Genomic DNA, 12,835 nt, shown 5'->3' with positions numbered 1-12,835 from the left:
TGGGAGTGAAAGGTGAGCAACTGAGAAGGAGAGGGATTTGTAGTTGTTTTAAAACTTCTAAAATGCATGTGAAACTTCCATGACTAGTTTAGCACTCTCTGAAGCCTTTGTAAAAGATTTAAGCAGTTTTAAGTCTCCCTTATCTCATCCAGATAAGCATTTCAGAACAAACAAGGTTGCGTCATTTCAGGGTGTGGTCAAGTGTTCAGATAAATAGTGATCTTTGGTACTGGAGTGTGATGTTTGGCTATTTATATGAACTCAGTAAATAGACCATTAACTTAATTTTCTGAGTTCATGTATTTATTAGCATGTGTGGGGGTCAGCTTTCTGATTCAGAAAATTGAGGAAACAAGTAGGGGGTCATCCATTTTGGATCGGGTTTTGATCAACAGGGATGAATTACTTGTGAATGTGAAGGTGATTGGGAATTTGGGAGGAAGTGATCATGATCTGATAAAATTCAAGCTCTCATGGAAATAGGGTGACCAGACAGCAAGTGTGAAAAATCCGGACAGGAGTGGGGGATAATAGGAGCCTATATAAGAGAGAGACCCAAAAATCGGGACTGTCCCTATAAAATCAGGACACCTGGTCACCCTACATGGAAAGGAGGGTGTGAGAACAGCAAAAACAAGGACACTTGACTTCAGAAAGGCAGATTTCAACTCAGAGAAATAGTATGCAAGTTCCCATGGAAAGACCAATTAGAAAGAAAAGGAGTCGAAGGGGTCTGGCATTTCTTAAAAGAGAATTCTAGAGGCCCAACATCAAGCTATGCAGAGGAAAGATAAGAAGAGCCACTGGGGGCCAGTGTGGGTGCACAAGGAGCTTTTGAGCTCTCTAAAAACCAAAAGGGATACAAAATAGGAGGGGCATGTCACCAAGGAAGTCTACATGGGAATAGTGCGAGCATGCAGGGACAAAATCAGGAAAGCTAAGGCAACAAATGAGTTACAGCTGGCAAGAAATGTTCAAGACAACAGGATGGGGTTCTTCAAATGTCAGACAAAAAAAGAAAGATCAATTTGATGGTGTGGGTCCGCTGCTCAATGGAGAAGGTCAATTGGCAATGGAAGATGATAGGAAGGCAGAGCTCCTCTATACCAACTTTTGCTTCAGTCTTGTCACAAAAAATAACATGTGACCGGGCAACTAATGAAGTTGCCATAGACAATAAAGGGGAAGGGATACAAATTGGGATAAGTAAAGAACATGTCAGAGATCTTCTGACTAATCTGAATGAATTCAAATCAATGGGCCCGGATGCTTTTCATCCGATTAAAAACGTAATTAACTTTTTTTGTTCTACAAATAAAAGTACACAACTCATTTTAATATCAGTAGTCTTGCCTTTCTAATGCGATGGATGTGCCCTCTCTCCCCTGCTACGACAGCCCCCGAGCTGGAACTGTGAAGGAGGGGGGTCTCTCCCCTACCACAGCAGCCATAAAGCTGAGGCTGGGAAGGAGGGCTGTCTCTCCCCGGCAGCCACAGCTCTGGAGCTGGGGAAAGTCGCTTCTTTCTCTGGCCGCCGCTGCCCTGCACGTCCCAAATTCCCCCCACCTCTTCTTCTCACCCCACTGTCCCCTCCCATCTACTCCCTATTCCCCCCAAGGCCACCACCTCACCTTACATGTGCGTCTTCTCCAGGGTCCAGGCACCTAATTAGTGGAGCCACACCTGTGCGGCTCCACTAGTTAGGTGGGTGGCCCTTCATTCTCTTGTGTGAGGCCGCCCAGGTGCGCACCTTAGAGGGAACTATCTGCGGACCACCTGAATGTCCGCGGACCACAGTTTGAGAACCTCTGATTTAGACCAACCATGACGGGTGTTTATTTAACCAGCTCTTAAAAATCTCCAATGATGGAGATTTCACAGCCTCCCTAGGCAATTTATTCCAGTGCTTAACCACCCTGGCAGTTAGGAAGTTTTTCCTAATGTCCAACCTAAACCTCCCTTGCTGCAATTTAAGCCCATTGCTTCTTGTCTTATCCTCAGAGGTTAAGAAGAACAATTTTTCTCCCTCCTCCTTGTAACAACCTTTTACATACTTGAAAACTGTTATCATGTCCCCCCCTCAGTCTTCTCTTTTCCAGACTAAACAAACCCAATTTTTTCAATCTTCCCTCATAGGTCATGTTTTCTAGACCTTTAATCATTTTTGTTGCTCTTCTCTGGATTCTCTCCAATTTGTCCACATCCTTCCTGAAATGTGGTGCCCAGAACTGGACACAGTACTCCAGTTGAGGCCTAATCAACGCGGTGTAAAGCGGAAGAATTACTTCGTGTCTTGCTTCCAACACTCCTACTAATACATCCCAGAATGATGTTTGCTTTTTTTGCAACAGCGTTACACTGTTGACTCATTTTAGCTTGTGGTCCACTGTGACCCTCAGATCCCTTTCTGCAGCACTCCCTCCTAGGCAGTTATTTCCCATTTTGTATGTGTGCAACTGATTGTTCCTTTCTAAGTGGAGTACTTTGCATTTGTCCTTATTGAATTTCATCCTATCTACTTCAGACCATTTCTCCAGGATGTCCAGACCATTTTGAATTTTAATCTTATCCTCCAAAGCACTTGCAACCCCTCCCAGCTTGGTATCATCTGCAAATTTTAAGTGTACTCTCTAGCCCATTATCTAAATCATTGATGAAGATATTGAACAGAACTGGACCCAGAACTGATCCCTGCGGGATTCCACTCGTTATGTCCTTCCAGCATGACTGTGAACCACAGATAACTATTCTGTGGGAACGGTTTTCCAACCAGTTTTGCACCCACCTTATAGTAGCTCCATCTAGGTTGCATTTCCCTAGTTTGTTTATGAGAAGGTCATGTGAGACAGTATCAAAAGCTTTACTGTTTAACAAGTCTTGAAATCATGTGCCAGCCTGCGTTAATGCATAGTCTCATTGCTGCTTTCCTTATCTTCCCTTGCTAAACCTATATTTTTGGTTTATCCACTGTTGCATCCTAAATTAGATTGTGAGCTCTTTAGGACAGGGATTGTCCTACTCAATTTGTACAGCAGCTACAACGGTGGTGCTCTAATCCCAGTTGGAAGGTTTAGGTTCTATGTAATGCAAATACTAACAACATATGATACTATGGTAATCACAGAGTGCAGTAAACTGAGCTGTCCCCAATTTTTGCCTGATAGGCTAGTAGCTTTCCTGCTGTTTCACAAGCGCCACCAAAACCATATCATACAAGCTGGTCAGAATGAGGTGCTGGGCAAAAATCAAATTTGCTTCAGATCCAGAATAAATGCTCTGGTCAGTCAGTTTGCACAGAGATTTATTTTTCAAGATTTGCCAGGGATTTTAAGGTAAAAAGCAATGACTCCTAGAGGTGCTTTAAGACCCACTAAGTGTGGACATAATTTGTCAAACTAAACCAACTCTCTCATTAAAGTTTTAGCAAACTAAACAAATTCAAAGGCAGGATCTGTAACAAAGAACAGTACCCAAACATGAAGCCTCATGGGGTGCTTCAGCAGGCCCAATAGGCTTCTGCTTCTGAGGCAGAATGACGCATGCACGTTTTATGCTTTTTTTCTCATAAGATTTAATTCCTGCTGTAAGTGCAAATATGAATGCAGCCTTAACTTCGGAGCTACTAATGATGCCTCCATAATTTAATCATTTACTGAATGTTGGCATGTTGGGTTGATATTCGGGTTGGATAGATTGATGGTTTATGATTTTAGGGAAGGTAGCTTAGGGGTTTGTGGTGATTGGGGTGACTGGGGGTTTTGGAGTTTGGGTTGTGGCGGGATAGTAAATTTGATGGTTTTGCTACTTAGGTAACAACCTTCATAGTCATACCATCAGCTTCCTTTGGCACAAATACTTTAACAGTTGTGGCGAATACCCCTAAGAACAATGTTCTTAGGTGTTTTTAAATATATTACTTCTAAGGGTATGTCTGCACTGGCAAACTTACAGCACGGCCGCGGCAGCACTGTGACATGGCAGCGTAGACGCGCTTTATCGCCGGGGAAGAGCTCTCCCGGCAATATATTAAAAAACAAAATAAACAAACAAAAAAAAAGAACGAGCAGTGGTAGCTTTATCGCCAGCAGCGCGTCTCCCAGCGATAAAGCGCTGTCTACACTGGCGCTTTTCAGGACTAAAACTTTTGTCATTCAGGGAGGTGTTTTTTCATACCCCTGAAGGACTAGAGTTTTAGCGCTGAAAGTGGTAATGTAGACACAGCCTAAGACTTTGTACTTTGTGTGCACCTAAACTGTTAAAACCAAGCTATTTGTTAGCTACAGGGGTAGGAAGCAAACATTACATTGCAGTCATGTTTCAGGTAGTACTTTTTAATTACTAAACAGGTATTCCAGAAAATGAAATCTGTAATTTAGCAGGTGGGAGGGGAGTGCTTCTTCACTATATTTAGCCACTGGGAATTTATTCCCAGCTATAACTGCAAATCTAAATTTTACCTTTACTGTGTAACATTAACATTTGTAAAATTTGAAGCATTACTGAGTGCAGAGCCAATGAAGTAATATATTGTAAATATTTTTATTTTGGAGATTGGTTCAGAATAATTAAGTATTCAAAACAATGCAACTGGCACTTAAGGTAGTTTAACTTCAGACAACACTAAAGGAAACTTACTTTCGGTGAAAGCCAAACTCTTTAGGCAAATTGATTAAATTAAGCTTCAAGATTGCTAAATTTTCCTAAAAAGGTGAAACTATTTAAATATAGTGCCTGTACCTTAACAATTATTTTGATATTTGCATTATGGTAGCTCACATTGCATTAAGCATTGTACACACACACAGACTGTTCCAGCCTAAGAGTTTAGTCTGCAAGCAATAGATGAAGGGAGGGGGAGAGAAAAATATGCAATGTTTATTTAAAAATATATATATATGCATAGCTGCGTCACAGCCCACTCATTATCAAACAATATCTTGTAGACATTGCAGTAGAACTAAGTCAGCATCAAATGTTGCATATTGCAAAATGTGTTCACTTAAGTACTGTGGGTTAGATTTGGCACAAATTGGTATAGTTTCTTTGACTTCAATCTGTGAGCTATGCTGATTTATGCCGCATAAAATTCTGGCTCTCTCTTAGTTTTTAGGTCTGTGGTGTCATGCTCCTGAAATTCTTTTAACTGTAAGTTAACTTCTGTGGAAATAAAGCATGGACTCCTGGGGGAAAGTGTGTAAGGTTTAAATCAATTTTCTGTTCAATGTAGGTTCAGGTGCAAGTCCATCCTAAACTTTCCTCAGCTGAAGATGCTTTACAATATGTTGAGGAGTTAATTCTGCAGTTGCTGAATATGCTGTGCCAAGCCCAGCCGAGAAGCTTTCTGGATGTAGAGGTACAGAGAATGTTTATCTGTTCTGTATTTTGGAGCTTTAATTTGGGATGCTATGGATGAATAGTTTAATTAATTAGCACTTTAAAATGTCATGAGAAATACATGTATGCAGTGTTGTTGTAGCACTGTTGGTCCCAGGATATTAGAGAGACATGGTGGGTGAGGCAGTATCTTTTATTGGACCAACTTCTGTTAATATGAGAGAGAAGTTTACATGCTTACAAGTGTCTCTCTAATGAAGAATACAGTAGAACCTCAGAGTTACAAACACCTCAGGAATGAAGGTTGTTCGTAACTCTGAAATGTTCCATAACATTTTGTTCAGAGTTATGATCTTTCAAAATTTTACAACTGAACATTGACTTAATACAGTTTTGAAACTTTACTATGCAGAAAAAAATGCAGCCTTTAACTATCTTAATTGAAATGAAACAAGCACAGAAACAGTTTCCTTACCTTATCAAATCTTTTTTATTAAACTTTCCCTTTGTTTTTAGTAGTTTAACACAGTACTGTGCGCTATTTACTTTTTTTTTTTGTCGTCTCTGCTGCCTGATTGTGTACATCTGGTTCCAAATGAGATGTGTGATAGGCTGGTCAGGTTGTAACTCTGGTGTTCATAACTCTGAGATTCTACTGTGCATGGCATTATGGAAGTGAAGTGCATGGGAGAAATATGGTACTTATGTGTCTGTCTGTCAGTGGTAGACCAAAAGCTGGTTTTATGTCCCAGTTCCTTCCTAACATATCTAATATTTTAATATCTAGTGTCAGTTTTGTGTGCCAGAGTAATACTGTATGTTGTATAGTGTGTATGTATGAATAAAATGTGTACACACTGTACAAAATATAGTACATATTATCACCAGTCTGGAGATAACTACACTTCAGACCCTGTCATGGCCTGCTTGATAGCATCCCACTTGAGTCTCAGTCCTCTCACTGTCAACTTTCTCCGGGTTGTGTCTTGTGACTCTCTCCCTTTAGATCTGGGCCTTATACTGCAGAACCCTGCATTTTACTTTGACTATCTCAGCAGGATTGACTTTAGTTCAGCACCTGCAGTCCTGCTTTCTGAGGGGCAATCACAGAGTTAACCAGTGGCTATTTATTCAGAACAAATGCATTATTGAAAAAACATATCTTAAAAACAATAAACAACTTTTCTCCAGGGGTTGGCTTACTAGGCAGTCATCCATCTTCAACAGACCCTGGTAAGCTTAAAGTAGTTCAGGCAATTTCTGCAGGACCTCTCTCTCTCTCAATCCAAGAATTGACGTGAAACTCTAACCAAGAGAGAGTGTCCCTTTTTCCAGATCAGGACTGTCATAATCTTTATACCATTTCCAGTTCTTTGTCTTCCATGACTCTTGAACTGGGTCAGACTAGCGTATGCTATTTCCCTAATGGGTGAAGCTTCCTCAGACTTGTTACCTACATTAGGGATTTGTATTAATTCCCCCCCCCCCCCCACTGACTTTATTTCCCTGTTGGAATCATTGTTGAGTTCACCCATTGAGCCATGAATACCATCACTAGCCCTCCCAGGAAGATATCACATGACATTTATAAAGCTGATACAGAGTAGCCTTTGACAGGTTTCAGAGCGGTAGCCGTGTTAGTCTGCATCAGCAAAAACAACAAGGAGTCCTTGTGGCGCTTTAGAGACTAACAAATTTATATGGGCATATGCTTTTGTGGGCTAAAACCCACTTCATTAGATGCTTGGAGTGGAAAATACAGAGGCAGGTATAATAAATACATAACACATGAAAAGATGAGAGTTGCCTTACCAAGTGGGGGATCAGTGCTGACAAGCCAATTCAATTAAGGTGGAAGTGGGCCCTTCTCAACAGTTGACAAGAAGGGGTGAATAGTCCCTATGTGCAACCATTAAAGGGCGATCACCTCAGGAATCCTGAGTTCTATTCCAGGTTCTGATTCTGAACATTCCTCTGTTGTCACCAAATAGCTGAGAGCTCCACTGGCAAAAATGTGTCTCATCTCTCCCTTGAGTGGCTGGCCTACATAGAGATTGACTTCTGCTGCTTGCAGTCTCTTCGCTCAAGTGGCAAAAGTCTGTGGTGTAGATCTAACCTTATTGAACCCTGTTGGAGTTGATATAGTTTGACATGAAGAAATTTCTGATTTTTAGTTTGCTTTTTTAAAAACCTAGAAAATTATACATAGAAAACCTATGTTAATAGGACATTAAGGTTGCAAAGTCAACCACTCAACAATTCGGAAACACCAGACTTAAGCTTGCCCATGAATCTTAATTTGGCTCCCTAGTTGTGTGTGTGTGTGTGTGTGTGTGTGTAATTATGGTCTTTAATTACATGATGACAGACTATTTTTTTCCACAGGACCACTGTCTTACTCAGTGCACAGGATGGACTGTGCTCACAGAAAGAACAGCTACTCAGTATTTTATTTTAACCTTTTATTATGCAATGTGTAGCTCCATGTCTTAGTCACTGCACACTATTCAAACCCTGCTTTGAAGACAGAATTATTAATTTCCTTGAGGTCTTTTCTATGGCACTCATCACTGTAGCATCTGAGGGCTTCACATACATTAATAAACTTAACTTCACAACACACCTGTGAGTGTTTCCTAATTGAGTGCTTAACTTTGCAACCTTAATGTTCTTTGAGTGTAGTTTTTTGTATGCAACATATATTTAGTGTACAACATTTAGGGTATGTATTGCTGTACAGTTTTTGGTATAACTTTAGTTTCTATCTGTACATTAAAACACGGTTGCATCAAAATAAATTATTCCTTTTAAGGAATTGCTTTTAATCTGTAACAGTGAAGTCTCTATCTAAACAACTATACTACTTGCTGAATACATTCAGATTATTCACTGAGCCCTTAGTGCTTGTTTTCTGTCTCCTAAGGATCGTGTTCAAAAAAGTTTTCCCCATCCTATTGATAAGTGGGCAATAGCTGATGCCCAGTCTGCTATTGAAAAGAGGAAACGAAGAAATCCATTATCTCTCCCAGTAGAAAAAATCCATCCTTTGTTAAAAGTAAGTATTGAAATCATAATTGATTACCTTGCTACTTAAAATTAGGCAAACCTATCTTTTACAGAACTATATAATGTTAAAGTTGACATTTTCATTCATTGTCTGTATATTGCCTGAAATGTAACTCAAAAGGAATAAAACAAATCTTACACTAAAATCCAGATACTTTATATGTCATGTATCATCATCATTGTAATATTTCTATTTCAGTTAATTGTATGCTTGTTAAATACATTTAGGACTATGATTATACTTCCCAGAAGCTTAAGTTCTTCGAGTGATTCTACATGTGTATTCCACCGGAAATTTTCCCCTCAATGATACCCATCTGGGCGGCTCAAACCACTGGCACCAGTATAAAGGGCCTAGCCAACCCCGAGTTCCCTTAGTTCCTCCTTATAGACTCATAGACTTTAAAGGTCAGAAGGGACCATTATGGTAATCTAGTCTGACCTCCCGCATGATGCAGGCCACAAAAGCTGACCCACCCACTTTCCCTTAACTCAGCTGTTGAAGTCTCCAGATCATGATTTAAAGACTTCAAGTCGCAGAGAATCCTCCAGCTTGCGACCCCTGCCCAATGCTGCGGAGGAAGGCGAAAAACCTCCAAGGCCTCTGCCAATCTACCCTGGAGGAAAATTCCTTCCCGACCCCAAATATGGCGATCAGTAGAACCCCGAGCATACAGGCAAGATTCTCTAGCCAGACCCACATTTTACCAGCGATGGCACTTTATTACCTAATTGACTAAAATCACATTCCCTCCATAAACTTATCTAGCCTAATCTTGAAGCCAAAGAGGTCTTTCGCCCCCACCGTTTCCCTCGGAAGGCTGTTCCAAAATTTCACCCCTCTGACGCTTAGAAACCTTCGTCTAATTTCAAGCCTAAACTTCCCCACGGCCAGTTTATATCCATTCGTTCTCGTGTCCACATTAGTACTGAGCTGAAATAATTCCTCTCCCTCCCTGGTATTTATCCCTTTGATGTATTTAAAGAGAGCAATCATATCCCCCCTCAGCCTTCTTTTGGTTAGGCTAAACAAACCGAGCTCCTCGAGTCTCCTTTCATAGGAAAGGTATTCCATTCCTCGGATCATCCTAGTGGCCCTTCTCTGTACCCGTTCCAGTTTGAATTCATCCTTTTTAAACATAGGAGACCAGAACTGCACACAGTACTCCAAATGAGGTCTCACCAGCGCCTTGTATAACGAAAGGAGCCCCTCCTTGCCCCTACTAGAAATACCTCTCCTAATGCATCCCAAGATCGCATTAGCTTTTTTAACAGTCGCGTCACATTGCCGGCTCATAGTCATCCTGCGATCAACCAGGACTCCGAGGTCCTTCTCCTCCTCCGTCACTTCTAACCGATGCGTCCCAGCTTATAACTAAAATTCTTGTTAGTCAAGAATTTATCTTACCTTCTGTGACAGTCGCTGGAATGGCTCTTCTTGCTTTTGCAAGTACTCACAAGAGAACACAGACTACTGAATTTTATTGTAAATAGTTTAGTGTTTTGTTCACTTAGGATTTTACCCCATCTGACGGTTTCAGTTAATTCCCGATGCCAAGGAATGCCTCAGTCACCAGGCTTCAAGCCCTGTGTTTCCTGAAATAAGGCTATTCCCGTGAGCGACCCACACTCAAGTTAATTTAAGTGCCTCGGGGAAGCTCTTATTGGGGAGCGTTGCCAAATTTGCAGGGACTTTAAGCCTCGCACAAAGAAAGTGTGAAGCCAGGCTAAATTTTTTACCATGGTTTTCCTAATTGTATTTATACCCCATCCAATTTTCTGTTCGTGACTATAGTGGCCAGAATTAAAGATCTTTCAGTCTCTTCACAAAGAATTTCATCTTAGATAACTGTGAGCATCTGTGCTTGTTATCCTCTGACTGGTGTTTCACCACCGGGCAAACTTCACAAGAACTCAGGCATCCTCAGTGGCATTCCTAGCGCAGATCCCCATGCTGGACATTTGTAAAGCAGCAACCTAGTCATCGGTGCACACTTTCTCCTCCCATTACACCATCACCCGGTAGTTTAGAAATTATGCCAAATTTGGGTGAGATGTACTGCAGTCTATGGGTATATAAACTCTGATCCCTCCACCTATTTAACTGCTTGACACTCACCAAGAATGAAATGCACATGGGCAGTCACTCAAAGGAAAAAAGACCGTTATTAACTTTTTTGTAACTCTTGTTCTATGAGATGTGTTGCACATGTCCATTCTACAACTTGCCCTCCTACCTCTCTACATCGGATTTTCTGCATAGAAGGAACTGAGGGGGCTGAGGGTCAGCTGGGGCCCTTTACTGGCGCCAGCAGAGTGTGCTCAAGCCCCACCAAATGAGTACCACTGAGGGGAAAATGTCTGGTGTTCTGCCTGGGGTGCACGCACATCAAGAGAGGAATGTACATGTGCAACACATCTTGAAAGGTTAGTAACAGTTTTTGAAAAAAAGAAAACCCTAAATACTTGTCTGCCAAAAATTGCAATAGTTTTATTCCAGCTGAGTAATAAAGAGAATTCAGTGCTTTTAGATTGTCAATTAGAACTGTACTGCATGTTGTGACAACTCTACCAAGCATTTAACATTTCAAAGTCAGTATGAACCATGCAGTGTTACCTGTGATATCACTGTTATTCCTGTTATACATAGAGAGAGATGTATTTTAGTATTGCCAGTACTAATGGTGGATAGATGTTGACTGTCTAATGACTATTGCACTAAACATATGATTTCATAGGTTTATTCTAAAATACATAAATTAGTTATTTGACTGGTTGTATAACACATTTAATGATGCACTTTTTTTTTTTTTACTTTTAGGAAGTTTTAGGTTATAAAATTGACCACCAAGTATCTGTTTACATAGTAGCAGTATTAGAATACATTTCTGCAGATATCTTAAAGCTGGTTGGGAATTACGTACGAAATATAAGACATTATGAAATTACAAAACAAGACATTAAAGTGGCAATGTGTGCTGATAAGGTAGGTGGCATAGTTCATAAGTGTCAAAGGAATGGAATTTTTTTTTTTTTGGGCATTATAACCAGATCTTGAATAGTGTCTCAAAATCTCCATGTTGAATATTAGTCTTAGTTCTTAAATGTATGGTAATGTAGAATTTTGATATGCATCTTCCTTTAGAAACCCCCCAGCAGTACATGAACTTCTAAAATTATTGCTATTTTGAGACTAACAGTGACTTCAATGTAGAACATTCCTAGGGGTTGATGGTGCAGAGTTTTATTTGGGACACTTCATGCAACCTCAGCATTCCCCAGTGCTCCAGAACACTGTCTTTCTGACTGTGGTCGATGAGCCAAATTCCTTTGGCTTGTTCTCAAGCGTTGCTGCATTCTAGCTGCCTTGGACACCTAGTCTCAATCTTTTGACACATTAGAGGCAAACAATCTGTATTTTTTCCCTTTCAAAAAAACAAAACAAAACAAAAAACCCCACACAACTTGGAATCAGTCCCTCAAGAAAGGTCAGAGCGTCTAGTTTCATTGAAATCCATGGAACCTTTTCTTGTGTCCCCTTCTCACTGTTTGCCCTGTCTGTTATTGGCATTACTTGTGTTAATCAGCTCATTGGGGGTTTTTGTTTCTTGTTGCTCCAGTGAATAGTCCCCTGTCTTGCTTCAGCCTTGTATTGACTGCGCCCTCTTCGCTTTCCTTTAAGGCTAAGGAAGAAAGATTGGGGGGGGGGAAGTACCTTGTGAGACCTTACTGACCGTTAAGACACTTAGGGCATGTCTATACTACAAGCTTAAGTTGACCTATGTTAGGTTGAGTTACAACCACTGCAGTAAGTCCCCGGGGGGACAGCCAGGCTCTAGCTGGAGCCCCCCCACCCTACCTGGAGTGACAGCCCAAGCTGTGAACGCTTTCTTGTCAATTTCACAGCTCCAGCATGGAGCCCTGACATTGATAAGAATGACAGCCAATGTAAGTAACCTGCAGTGTTTACACAGACATTGCTTCGCCCTAACTACACCAACATAAGCCCTATGCCTCTCATGGGGGTGGAGTTATTATCTCGGGGTAGTAGAGCACTTACGTCGGGACAAGGCTGTAGTGTGTACACTGACATAATTAGGTCGACATACGCTGTTTTATGTTGACCTTATTCTGGAGTGTAGACCAGAGCTTAGTAGTATAGGGCAGCTGTCTCCATCACTGCTGCTTGTAGATACACATGTCTGTATGTGGATATTCAGCAGAAGTTTGGGTACTTGCCATATGATTGTGGTAATGATGCTGATTCCTTCGGTTCTTTCTCCTAATCTTCTGCCTCTTTCAGCTGTTGGTGGGACTAGCAAAATGCATTGGCCAAGAAACCGGCCTTAACAGGGTTTGGATGTAAGGGGGCCTCGTACACTACAGTCACACTTCTGAAGAGTTGCAACAACCCCATGCATAAACAGCAGAAACC

The 12,835-nt window shown here is 41.1% G+C and overlaps 1 protein-coding gene across 1 annotated transcript in view; it reads left to right on the top strand.

Annotated features, from left to right (window-relative positions):
• SOS1 (SOS Ras/Rac guanine nucleotide exchange factor 1) overlaps positions 1–12,835 on the top strand; it is an 85,409-nt gene that overhangs the window by 14,629 nt on the left and 57,945 nt on the right. Inside the window, exons 2-4 of the mRNA XM_024202577.1 lie at positions 5,228–5,353; positions 8,258–8,389; positions 11,222–11,386. Coding sequence (XP_024058345.1) covers positions 5,228–5,353; positions 8,258–8,389; positions 11,222–11,386 — 423 coding nt within the window. The remainder of the gene's footprint in view (positions 1–5,227; positions 5,354–8,257; positions 8,390–11,221; positions 11,387–12,835) is intronic.

This window comes from Terrapene carolina, unplaced genomic scaffold (genome assembly GCF_002925995.2).
Source record: "Terrapene carolina triunguis isolate 2854851 unplaced genomic scaffold, T_m_triunguis-2.0 Scaffold132, whole genome shotgun sequence".
Lineage (NCBI taxonomy): Eukaryota > Metazoa > Chordata > Testudines > Emydidae > Terrapene > Terrapene triunguis.
This window is presented reverse-complemented; position numbering and strand designations above follow the sequence as displayed.